This window comes from Monodon monoceros, unplaced genomic scaffold, assembly GCF_005190385.1.
Source record: "Monodon monoceros isolate NGI ecotype Baffin Bay Population unplaced genomic scaffold, NGI_Narwhal_1 Super_Scaffold_13, whole genome shotgun sequence".
In the NCBI taxonomy this organism is placed as follows: Eukaryota; Metazoa; Chordata; class Mammalia; order Artiodactyla; family Monodontidae; genus Monodon; species Monodon monoceros.
The window spans coordinates 5,295,999-5,308,919 of record NW_021703769.1 but is presented as its reverse complement, the minus strand read 5'-3'; the positions used below and the strand labels follow the sequence as shown (position 1 = coordinate 5,308,919).

At 57.8% G+C, this 12,921-nt stretch overlaps 1 protein-coding gene across 1 annotated transcript in view; it reads right to left on the bottom strand.

Moving 5' to 3' along the window:
- Nucleotides 1-2,598: 2,598 nt before the first annotated feature.
- The window catches only part of PMEPA1 (prostate transmembrane protein, androgen induced 1), a 59,351-nt gene continuing 49,028 nt past the window's right edge, over nucleotides 2,599-12,921 (bottom strand). The window contains exons 2-4 of the mRNA XM_029220959.1: nucleotides 10,209-10,363; nucleotides 5,683-5,736; nucleotides 2,599-5,234 (exon numbers count right to left, since the gene is read on the bottom strand). Of these exons, the coding sequence (XP_029076792.1) occupies nucleotides 4,686-5,234; nucleotides 5,683-5,736; nucleotides 10,209-10,363 (758 nt within the window). The 3' untranslated portion in view covers nucleotides 2,599-4,685. The remainder of the gene's footprint in view (nucleotides 5,235-5,682; nucleotides 5,737-10,208; nucleotides 10,364-12,921) is intronic.

Sequence of the window (12,921 nt, the reverse complement as noted above, 5' to 3'; positions counted from 1 at the left end):
AGAGGCACTCGGGTTCTGGAGCCAGGCCAGGGCAGAGCACCACGGTCCCTGCTCTCACCAGCCAAGAGCAATGAGCTCTTTTGGTGTCTCCCCAATTCTCTGCAATCTTTTCACCAGAGAGGGAAACAGGTAAGGCAGACAGACGTGTGTCCGGTTCTGCCCCAATCACAGGGCTCTGTGGCCCAGAAGATTACAAGACCCGGAATGAGGCCAAACAGTGTTCATCCCTGGGGATCAGCTCTGTTTTGGCTGACTTGAAAAAAAAAAAAAAAATCCTTGATCAGACATGAAAAATGGTTCAATTTAGAGAAATAAACAAGAATTTCTGTAGTGGGCACTGTGAGTGTCCCACCCAGACCCTCGGGATCCCGCTCCCTGCTTCCATGTGGGTCGCTGCTAAGGGCTGGCATCTGGGGATGTTTCCAGAGGGCCACCCTGGGGCCTGGGGGACTCCTCTCTGCCCCACTCTCAGGCAGGAAGAGCCAGGAGCATCTGAGAGCCTGCCTCTCCCGGCTGCAATCTGCATCCCAGAGCTTCCCAGACTCCCTGCGGATCAGCCTGAGGCTGGGACTTGGCCTAAAACAGTCCCCCTCGCACTTCTCCTCCCTCTGTCCTTTTCCCAGCTCCCTTCACTGTCTCCCCTGGGAGCAGAACTTTGATACATCCCTTCACACAAGTCCACGTCTCTGGAAGAGCCCCATTTAAGACAGTTTCTTTCTCGCAGCCCTTACCAGAGCTTTCATCATGCCACGGTGGATGATATCCCAAGAGGGGGGAAAAGTACGCAATATTTTGCAAACTCTTTTACCCCAATGTCACCCAACGCACCCCCTGCCCGTGCAAGTGTTTTCACTGGGCTCCCTGAACGCTGCCTGAATTAAAACAGAGAGGTTGATGGAATTGCTCAAGGCCACACAGCAGCTCCGAGGGATTGCTTCCTTCCCACTAAAGGCATCCAAGTGTTGGTGCTGAGGGCGGTGGGGTGGTAGGGGGAAAGCAATGCAGCCCAAGAAAGAGAAGGAGCCTCGTTCCAAAGAATTGTAAAATTTATTGTATAAGTATTGCAGCTTTTCAGAATGTCATCATTGCCACTAATGATTATTGATACACAACAAGCGATTTCATCAGGCCTGTGGATTGGCATCCAAATACAGAGTCTTAGCAGCAGCAACGCGGGCGCCGCACCCAGCGTGCCACGGAGAGTTTACATACGTGTAACTTGGACACAACTTGGGCAACAGGGCTGCGAAAGAGAGTGGTTCCAACGCCAAGGGAGCAACGTGAAAGCGTCACCATCAGCACAACCACCATGGAACCAGGCAGGCAAATGAGAACGCAGCAGGTCCTTCTGAGCTCTATAGTACAGCAGAATTTGAAGCGCAGTTTCCGGAAAACCAAACAAAACGGAACATTTTCTCTCCTTTGTCATCAGCATGTTCTATGGATCTGGAAGCTTGGTGTTGCATGTAGAAAAGAAAATTCTCTGAAAAGTACAATTCACAGAGCAGACAGAAAAGGACTGGGAAGGGTTCGGTCCTCGCCTCGCCCCGGTGTTTGCTAGCCGTGGGGAGGCGTCGCTCTCAGCTCCTGGCAAAAACACGGGGACGTGGACGGCTCTTAGGGCACTTTGCTAAGTCCGTCTGTGTAGACCTGGGCTTGGCGGGGGAAAGGGTTTTCCTCCGGAGGAAATGTGATGATTGACAAGCAGGGGAACAATGAGAGGCTTAGAGAAAGCCAAGCTCTGCCACCTTCTCTGAGCCCAGCCTGGTCCCCCTCCAACCAGCCACTGCCAAGGGCCACCCACCCCCCCGCACCACCAACTTTCTACTGAAAAAAGGGGGCCTCCCGAGGGATGCGCAAAGAAGGCTTTTCGAAGGTAAGGACACGACAGCCAACACCTAGTGGAAGGAGTGTACCCTCAGGGCTCTGGGTCCAGCAGAGAAACCAAGAGCTCTGCAGAAACACACCCCGTGGTTTTCTTGGGAGGTGCCCTGGCCTTGACGAGCTGCTCCACCATGAACTTCTGCAACTGTCATCCGCTAGGCATGGAGCCCAGGGACAATGTGGCGGCCTTGAGGCCTGGACTGCCATCCTGGGGCATAATGGGGGCGTGGGGAGGGTGCTCTGCCCTCAAGCCAGCTGAGGTCAGTAACCCCCTCATCTGCTTCCTTCTTCTACCTCGCTGCTCATACGGCAACGGCAGACCGCACCACCCAGCAACGAGATTCAAGGTTTGGTTTGAGGACCTCGGGAACACTTCGGCCTGGCTCTCGTCTGCTGCTACGCTACTCACACAAACAAGGTCCACGACTAGGTTTGTGACCCAGGTGGGAGATAAATGAGTACTGACAAGAGGCTGGAGGGGCAGGAGGGGTGGCCTGACCCAAGGGAGGCACATCCAGGGTGGAGGGCGGGTGGGTGGGACACAGCACGAGGCGATGGGGATGTTTTTAAAGAAGCAGTAGCCCTCTGTCCACCTCGAGCGGGAAGGCCGGGCCAGGGTGAGCAGGGCATTGTCCAGGAACGCCGCTGCCGGGGGACAAAAGGGGTCAACCGCTTTCTCAGTAAGGCACTAGGGAGACGTTTCACATAAAGGAACGATACTTTTTTTTTTTTTTTTTTAAACTTTATCTATAAATGTGTCCCTGTACCTTTCAGGACAAACTATGGATGTCTCTGCATGAATGACCTTTTCAAAGAATCTTTGAGAGAGAAGCAAAGGTTAGGCAAAGGTTAGGCTGAAGACCCCACGGAGAGGCAGGTTTTATTGTCAAGGTACCAGAACTTTCTGCCAGGCTGGTGAGCGGGCACTCAGACACCTCGGTCATCTATTGGTCACCGTGGTCTTAAAAGGTACGTATAGAAATAGAGTTCAAATGGTCAGAACTTCAAAACTGTTCTCGAGTTTTTGTTTTTCAAGTAATAAAAAAGTTGTTTAAAATCAATACTTATTGCCTCTTATACCTTTCTCTTATGTTAACCGGCTAGTTGGCATCCTGCCGAAGATGAAAAGACACCTCCGTGGGATGCAGGGGGCAGGGGGCAGGGTGGCCTGCTCTCCTGCTAAGGGCGTCACCCCATGGAGTATTAGCCCACCCTTGGTGGGAGGGAGGACCCCGACTCCACTCTCTCCCCGCCTTCTCTACGTGCACACACGCACGCCACCAGCAAGGGGTCCCGCCGACGTCTACTCAGTAAAACCCTGGTGAACAAGGGTTGTGTCTGATGAAGACGCTTATGAAAACACAGATACACAAACACATCAAAAACGATGGTTTCCACGGGGAAGGGAATGAAATGTGAAAGAGAGGAGAAGGGAAAGAATTCTGCTTCTACATCCTAAAGCTCGAGTTCGCGTTGGTTGGACTGTCTTTCTCGTTATAACCCTTTTGCAGTGTCCTGGGAGAAACCTGGGCGTGTCACTTTTTCATCTCTGGTCTTCTGGTTATGGGCCTGTTACGTGAGAATCAATACATAAAGACGGGGATGAGGTCACATTGCTAGTCCTTTGGGCCTTTCCTATACGCCAGTGGGCTGCACCCACCTCAGCCGGTAGAGTCTGGAGCCAGCTGAATCACCAAAGCATCCTGCACGCGCGAGCCACCTAACCGCCTCTGGCGTGGCCCTGGCAAGGCAGGCAGGGGGCAGAGAGCACCTTAGCGAGCCCCTTCCTACAGGGACCTTTGTGGTTCAGAAAAGAGGAGAAAATGCTAAGATTCCTTCAGTAACAGTTTATCTTCATTTTGGGAAGAGCAAAGCCCACCTCCTGGAACTTGGGGCCTCGAGTAACTTTCCTATTTTCTTTGCGATCCAAAGGCTGTCCTGGCCCAGAGGGGAAAAAATGCGTCTCCTTCGGGAGGGAATGTATAACGAGGTAATAACCTATCACTAGACAGAAGCTTCCACTCTGCAGGAAATCAGCCCCTCTGGGAGCCTCTCTCCAGACTCAGCGTGGAGCCCACCCTCTGCCTGACGTCCACCGTGAAATTCCAACATTTCTCCCTTAAAAGTCTCGACAGACGTTGATAGAAGTTTCCATCAAACAAGCACTGACATATTTATATTAAAAAATAGTGCAAAAGCTCAACATTTATATAAATAACTCTAAACCCCTGCTTTGTAGTTTTTTTCTTTACAAGGTAATACACACTTTCTGAGTTGGCACTCAAAAATGGCCATTTTTTTTCTCTTCTAGCTCAGAAAACAACTTTTTTTTTTTTTGTAATAGGCCTCTTCTAATACAAAAATACTCCTGCCCTCGCACATACAGTTTCTCTTATTTTATATATATTTATATTTATATAATATTGCAGATCTTTAAACAAAGGTTTTGTGCAAATATGTCTTTAAAGTTAAATCATCATAAACAAACAGAAGAAAGTAAGCATTCACGCACGCAGCTCAACTAGAAACAGGAAGGACTAGCGTAGAATTTTGTTTTCTCTTTTGCCTTCAAGACGCAGCTCAACAGAGAAACATGGTTTTTTTTTGCAAGTCTTCTTAGCTTTGTGCATTCAGACCAGACAGAACATGTAAATATTTATACACAGAGAGGTGGGGAGAGGATGGTCATGCGTCGCAGTTTCCTGTGTGTCGCCCCGTCCTCCTCTCTCTTTTCTTTCAAGAAGTGCGGAGTGTTTTGCTGTTTTACCTACTGCGGCCCCGGCCCTGGCCCCCCGGGACTCCTAGAGGGGGTGTCCCTTCTGTTTATCCTTCTCTTTGCTCCAGGCCGCTGTGCTCTCCAGGGGGGCGATGTGTGCGGGGTGCAGCCGGGTCCCCTCCAGCAAGGAGGCCGGCCCGCTGCTCTGCTGGTGCTGGAAGGTGGAGGCCCCGGGGTAGTGGCCGATGACCTCGCTGTAGGTGGGGGGCGGCCCCTCCATGCGCCCACCGCCCCCGTAGCACGTGGCGCTGATGCCCGAGTTACTGCTGGGAGGGCAGGGGCCGCCCAGCATGGCGCTGTCCATCAGGTCGCTGTCGAAGATGGTTCTGTTTGGGGGCGCGCGCACCGACTCCCGGTTCAGCTCCAGCTGCTGCTCGGGGTCCCGCAGCTGGAGCGTGCAGGGGCCCTGGTAGGGCGGGGGCTCCTCCCCGTCCGACAGCGAGATGGTGGGCGGCAGGTCGATCTCGTGCTGCAGGTATGGGTAGGTGGGCTGGAAGCGGTGGAAGCGGTCCCGCTGGGCGAAGGCGGGCACGGCCAGGCGGTCGGTGGGCCGGGGCGGGGCGTAGACCTGCGGCTGGAGGGGAAGAGCAGAGTGAGTGTCCCCCCAGCGGCAGGGCCCCTGTGACTCTGCTCTCTGGGGAAAGGGAGAGATGGCCGCCGGGTGGCGGGGGGAGGAGCCAAGCCCAGGGTCCAGCCCCCCGATGGCCGGCGAGCCCTGGAGCGTGAACACTGTCACACAGTGGGAAGAGGGCAGTCTTTGGCCTTCGGTGTCGTAGATACTGAGGGCTGCTCCCTGGGGGTGGGGAGCGCATGACGTCCCGGTAGGGACGATGCCAGCAACCAAGGAGGGTTCTTCAGAGAAGGGCAGGTGTGGGCCTCCTGTAGCCACTCTACTAGCAGGGGAGGTGCCTCCGGTCCGGATTAGGGGAGCTACTGGGTAGGGGGCCTTCGGCGTCCACTACAGCAGCCTTGGGTGGGCGGGGGGAGGGTAGTGGTGGAGGGGAGGCGGCGCTGGGTCTCACCTCCGGGATTCCACTGCCTGACACCGTGCTCTCCGAGGGCCAGAGGCATCCTTCCTGTACGGGGAGGAAGAGGACAGGGTCAGCGGGACGGGCAGAGGTGGGAGAGCAAAGGGGCAGCCTGGCGTGGACTCTGAGAGCCTCCACTCGGCATGAGATGCTGCACCCATCCCCCTCTTCAGCCCCACTGCAGTGACCCCAGCCCGGGCCTGGACGTTTCTCTCGGACATGACACAATCGCTGATCTCCCAGGTCCCAAGGCTGCCCCCCGAAAACGCATCCTCCGAACTCACACTTTCCAAAACATACATCTGATTCGTGGGTCCCTCCTTCTCAAAACCCTCCAGCAGCTTCCGTGGGCCTTAGAACACATCCAAATGAACTGGTGAACCGGCTCCTAAGAAAGCCTAGGTACTTTCTGTGCGACCTCGGTCAAGTTACTGCATCTGAAAACGTGCATAACTGCAGTATCTGTCGAAGAACTGAAGGAGGCGAACATGCAAAAGCCCCTGGGGTGCGCGCAACGCTCAGTGAGCCTATGACAGTGCTGGGTGCCACCACCACTCTCCCTCCTGTCACGCTGACCCGCTATTTAGTGCATGGAAGTGCTAACTGTGCACCACAGGGCCTTCGCACTGGCTGCCCCACTGCACAGCTGGCTCCTTCTCGCTTTTCAATTCCAGTGCCCACCGCAGGCTTTCTCTAAGCACCATTATCTAAAGGGCCTTCTCCCATTAAACATCCCGTCATCTGCTTATCTCCTTCAAAGCATCCGTCATGTCTGTAATCACCTTGTCTGCGTATTTATTTAGCACTTACTATAGTCTGTCTTGCCCCCGTTGTTGGGGGCCCAGTTTATAGATGAAGAAATACAGGAGAGTTAATCATGCAATCATTCAGCACCACTTCTGTTCCGGTGATCCTCATGGATAGGCCCGGGCCTACGGGGAGGGATGCCTTCCTTCCTTTAATTTTATAGTTTTATTGAGATGTAACTGACATATAACCAACTGCACATATTCAAAGCATACAATTTGGTTGTTTTGGCATAGGTATCTACCAGGAGCCCATCACCACAATCTAGATAATGAACATATCTATCACCCCAAAGTTTTTTGGGGGACATGTTTTCTTGAGGGTTCCCTTGTGAGACGATTCTCACCGGCAGTTTGGGGAGAATTGCCAGGAGGGCTGCAATTTCCTATATGGCCACTAGGGGAGCTCTGTGTCTCTCAAAACTGTTCCATCAGGAAAGCACCCCACAAAGACTCACTGGGGTCTAGTTTATTCCAGGCGTGGGGATACGGAGGGCCATTCTGTTACTGATATTAGGAACGCCTTGGCGCCAGCTACTGTGCTACGCTCTTTAAAGCACTAACTCAACTCTCCCGACAAAACCTGCAAGGCTGAGGTCAGGTGGCTAAGCCGAGCTGCTCCAGCTGGTAGCGGGCAGTGCTGGGATCCAAACCTCGCCCACCGCCTCCAGAAGCATTCGGGCTCAAGCCGACCCTGGCAGGCTCTGTGGCCCCCAGTCGGGCCCCTGGCACAGTCCATGTGAGCACCAGGAAGCAGATAGGGGGACATCCACCTGCTCCCCATTCAAGTCGGGAGTCCTGGGGAGGGGTGCAAGCAGCCAAGGTCAACTTGGATAAATGTGACCCAGACGGGCCCCTGCCTAAAACCCCCCTGGGAGGCCCTCTGTTCGAGGTCCCCACAACGTCTTCCCACCACTGCACACCCCCCAGCCCTCCGTCGAGCCCTAGCCTGGGGAGTCTCCACCCACAGTGCTTAGGACAATACCAGTCACTGCCTGGGAGGCCCCACCGCAGACCCCAGAATCACTTCCATCCTTGTCACCTGACTACCCCCAACCTGTGCACCTGGAGGTCACCTCCTCCTCCAGGGAGGCCTCCAGGAACCTCCCACCTGCCGGATGCCCCTCCCCAGGCTCCCACAGCATCTCAGCTCCTGTATCAGCCTGGCCCTGCTGTGAGGAACCCGGAGGCCAGCTGGCTGCACTACACCTGCCCACAGGCCGTGTCTTAACTCACCTTGTTCTCTTATTCAGTGAATGGCCCTGACGCCTTTCCAGGTGCCAGTGCCCACAGGGCTGCTCCTGGCAGCTCCTTCTCTCACCCCCGCTCCACTCCCCGACACCTCCTTCTCTTTCTAAAAGCTTCCTTGGAGAGTTCGTCCAGCTGCCCATGGCTTCCCCATCTAGACCAGGGGTCTGCAAACTGGGCCAGACAGTCTGTCACACCACCAAGAAGGCTGCTGCAGGGCAACTGCAGCCACAGAAGAGACCGTGGGGATGAGCCCAGAAACCTGACTCACAGAGTGGGCACCCGGCCCTGGTCTATCTGGACCTGGCTGACTCCCGCCCTGCCTTCAGCTGCAGACGCCGAGCCACAGTCTGTACCCCTGCAGTATTTTCTAGCTTCTCTGGCAGCAGCATCAGGTGGGGAAGTAAGGTCCCAGGGCCCACAGGGCTTTACCTGTACCTGAGCCCCACCCTCTGACAGATGAGGAAATGAACTGCCAGAGGTTCACCCTGAAAAGGGGCCACGGCAGGACAGCCATGCCAGGGGTGGGCCCAGTGCCAAGCAGACGGCGGCTGCGTTTGGGTCTCTCTGGGAGGTCATGGGCCCTCGAGACTCCTCAGACACGCCCTGTCTGGCAGGGGCCCCAGGGGAGCCGCCACACGTACTCCAGGTCTAACAAGCCTCCATGTTTACCCAGCTGGGCATCCCCGGGGGCCTGTGCAGTGGCTGGTAGAAGTCGGCCGGGGGCAGGGGGGCAGGGGAGACTTTCTTTTAACCTCAGATGTTCAGGAACCAGAGCCCAAATCCTGACCTCCACCTGGGCACGAAGTCCCAGTGCTGCCTACAGGGCTGTCCCCGCTATGGTGGCACGGGTCCCTCACGCCGGAACCTCTGCCATCTCCCCAGCCCCCTCAGCTAACTTCACCCTCCCTGTGACCATGCAGGGTAGGAAGGAGAAAGCCTCGCTCCACCCATTTTACAGACGCACACACTGAGGCTCAGAGGGGGTAGGATGCCCCACCCTGGAGCACGGCTACCAGGCTGATGTCTTCTCATTTGTCCAAAGCTTGCCCCAGCATCCGAGGTGGGACAAAACGGGTCATGGGCTCTTCAAGCTGTCGCTTAGAAGCTGTGTGGCCCTAGGCAAATGTTCCCACCTCTCTGAGCCCCAGTTTCTCCTCTGTAAAATGTGGGAGGGATTACTGAGCGCAGACGTGGCAGTGCAGCTGGTGGCACTGTCACTCAGGCAACAGCGACAGCAAATAAACACGCAGGTAAGCCCTGCAGGAAGCTGCCAAGTGTCCTCCGGACACACTGGGCCTCGGGTTTGGGGCACCCGGTGCTCCCATCAGAGGGACCAGAGCGGATGCTCCTTGCCCTGGCAACCTGGTGACATACTGAGGCCTGACGCAAGCGGAGATGCCCAAATTTGCCAGGAACAGGCCTGCCAGCCTGACTCAGCTCAGTCCCACAGACTCTGGGCACCAGTGCCAGCCCCAGGCGTCCCCCAGAGCCGGGAGGCCATGCCCGCTGCCGCTTCCCCCCAGCGCCCGGTGAACACGGGCTCAGAGATGTGCTCCCTCCACAGCCCTGGGGCCGTCCACGGGCCCCCCCTCCGTGTCATCTGCAGCCCGTCCCTCAGACAGCTACTCCGTCCAGGTTGTTAAATTACACCTGACAGGCGTGGAGATGGAAACTGTTTAGTGATGGACTCTACACCACCCCCTGGTCCATCTGCTGAGGAACACGGAGCGGCGGGCAGGGGTGGCACCGAAGGTGCAGGTGAATGAGGGGAACGTGGGTGCTCAGGTCTGGAGGAGGGCGAGTTCCCAAACCGCTGGGAGCTGCTCCATCTGCCCCAGTTTGTGGAGTTTTGTGGGGATATTCCTGGGTTTCCAGAATGCCCAACAGGGCACACAATTCTAGTAACATATCAAACTGCAGTTTTGTAGGGACAGCAAGGACCGTGCCGCGTTTGTCCTTCTCACCCTTCCTGCACTCACCCACTCTGCACCCCACCCTTGTTTCTCCCTTCAGAGCTCGGCCTCAGGGGCTCACCTCGACTGTCCTGGGTAAACCAGCCACTCTGGGATTCCCGGTGATTCCTTTCAGCTTCCTTCGGAGCATCCGGCACTCCTGTCTGTCTACATCCAGCCCATCAGGCAGCAACCCCCTGCGACCTGCTCGAAGCTATCTCCCCCCAATGCCTGGGAAGGCTCTAGACACACAGAGGGTGCTCAGTAAATGTCTGTCCAGCGGATGGATGGACGGATGGATCTGGGGACCAAAGCCCCACTGCATGGACTGGTCCACGGGCTCCCTTCCATCTGGGTCACTGCCTATACCTAGAAGCCCTCCCCCCCCCCCCAGCCCCCCCCAGACTGTCTCCCTGCCGTCAGTTCCTGTGAGCACCCGACCCTGACACCACAGGCGCTTGATCGGGGCGTCCACGGGCCCCCTGGAAGCTCAGGGAGGGCAGACACTCACCGAGGACAGGGCGTCTTCCCTCCTCCTGCCCTGGCTGTGCCGGCCAATGAAGGAGCGAGCGGACAGTTTGTAATGGCTCAGCAGACACGTGATCACCACCACCATCACCATCACCACCACCACAATGACGGTGATCTCAACGAACTCCAGCTCCGCTGCAAGACCAAGGGGACACGTGAGACCTCAGGGACCCCGGTGCAGGCAGAGGCTCGGGGCGTCTGAGCATCCACACACCCCAACACACATGCACACCTAATACGCAAAAACGTCAGCACCCCTACACACCCACACACACACCAACACAAACGAACACAGATAACACAGCCACGTACAGACACATCTATCACACACGCGAGACGCACGAAGACACACCACCCTCCACGGGACAGAGTGTGTGCGGGCCACCGCCGGGAAGAGGCCTCAGAAAAACCACATTCCGGGCGGCTGCAAACACTGCAGCTCTCATTTCTTTTTTTCGGGTTTGTTTTGTTTTTCCCCCAGAAGGCGGAAAAACCCTCAAGTGCTGGAAAAGGAAGGAGGTTATTTTGATCCTGCCGGAGTCGGGTGGTTTCTGCTGACTCGAGCGGGTCCGTGTCGGGCGGCGCGGCAGCTGGCCGTGCCCGGTGCCAGCAGAGTCCCCAGCAGCGGCGGGCGAGATGCCGGGGACCTGGGGAGGGACAGGGCGGCAGAGGGGGCGCAGCCGGCCTCCGCCAGCCTGAGGCCGCCCACGGACGATCCCACAGGGCAGGCAGGAAGGCCCCCCTCCCCCGCTAACAAGCAATTGGCGGAGGGCTCCCCAGGGGCACAGGTTCAAACTCAGGGCCACTGACTCAGCTCTTCTTCCCCCCAGAGAGATGCAAGGAAGCTGGGGTGCTGGGGGGCGGGCCGCAGGTGGGGACTGTGTCGCTCGCGGGTCGCTCAAGCGGGGCCCCGCCAAACCCGGCGAGGGCCAGCCCTCCTGCCGCCAGCCTCGGTGTCCCGCGGGAGATCGGGGCATCCCGGTGGGCGTCCCTGCTGGTACAGCCGCGGAAGCTCCTCCACACGCAGCCTGCCCGCACGTCCTCTCCGAAGCCCCGGCCACCCCTTCTCCCCCACCCGGGGCTCTGCAGGATGCCCACCTTCCTCCACCACGTCAAGCCTTTGCCCAGCTGTGCCAATGTCTGCCTGAGGCCGTCAGTGAGTCGGTTTAGTCTAACCCCCAGGGGACACGTGGCAATGTCTGGGGACACTAGTGGCTTGTCACAACTGGGGGCGCTCCTGGAACCTTAATATCCTACAGGGCACAGGGCACCCCGGACAAAGAGTGTGCCGGGGCTGAGGACCTCTGTTCAGGGCTGAGCGTACACACGGGTACTTTTTATCATCCCGTCTTGCAGGTGAGGAGACCCAGGTTCAGGCCTAGTGACAGACTCGTGTAGCCCCAGGGCCCAGCGCTGGTGGCTCCCCCCGCTCGACCACCCGCTGGACGGCCGCCTCTGCACCCGGGAATTCGATCTGGAGCCTGGGCCCTGGCTCCGGCCTGTGTGGAGCTGCATCCCTCCCTCGCCTTGGGGGGCCCAGGAAGGAGGATGAAGTAGCCAGGGACTTTGATGAGACCTTCCCGAGCCCCAGAAGGCCGTGCCCCGCCTAGCGGGGAATCGGACAAGCCTCAAACCCTCTGAGGGGCTCCTTCACTTTCCCGCCAGGAGGACGGCAGGGCCTGGGTTGGGCAAAGGCCAGGTCTCTGGCCTCAGCCCCGATCACTGCAGCCACACCTCTTGCCTCCCCAGACGGGCTGGTCCAGGGCCCGTCCGCTAGGGCCCCAGATAAAGCTGCCCATTCAGAAGACACAGAGGCTGGCTTTGTGCAACACCCACGGCCCCCCTCAGAGAGGCCTGCACCCGCCCCCCCCCACAGGCCGTGCACTCTTCACCCCGCAGGGGACCTGGGGGTGGGCACCTCTCTGCCTCTCCCCCCACCATCTCCAGGCGCCCTGCCCGCCCGGGCCTGCAGGAAAGGAGATGTGCGCTGCCTCTGTCTCTGTCCCCGGCCCTGGCGGCCTGCAGGGCCCTGGCCAGGCCTCTGCCCTCCTCCCGGTGTTGTCCAGCGGCCGAGGCAACAGGGCTGGTAGGGCCTGAAAGAGAGCAGTGGACGAGGCCCCAGCAGGCTGAGCAGGTGTGAACAAACCTCACAGCTCTCCCGACCCCAAAAGGGCAGGGGGACCTGATTTCTGGGGGCCGGGGTCCAGCGTGAAGCGTCACCCCCAGGAAGGACCCCAGGGTGCTGAACCAATGTGACCACCCTGGTCCCTGGGCCACAGCCCTGTGCACATCCACGTGGGAGAAGAGAGGGGCAAACGCTCAGAAAAAGAGAAACCACGAATCATTTCTAGGCTCCATTCTGGAAGCCAAAGCCCTGGGGTCTTGGCCAGAGGAGGAGGGAGACTCCTGCGGGCTCCCGAGACCCTTGGGCAGGTCCCCAAGGGGACCCCAGGCTGGCTCCGGGACCCTGACTCGCTGAATCCATCCCAGCTTCCCTGTGTGGAGGAGGAGGTGGTGCGAGGGCGACGTGCCCAGCATGTGGAGAGCACTCCTCAGGGTGACCACAGTTAGTGGGGGGCTCTGCAGCACTCCAGCCACGGCAAAACAAGGGCGGCCCGAACCCGTAAGCCTGAATAGAGAGGGTCGAGCAGGACCAAGCTGGGTATTCAGAGACACGGACTGGGGGAGGGGCA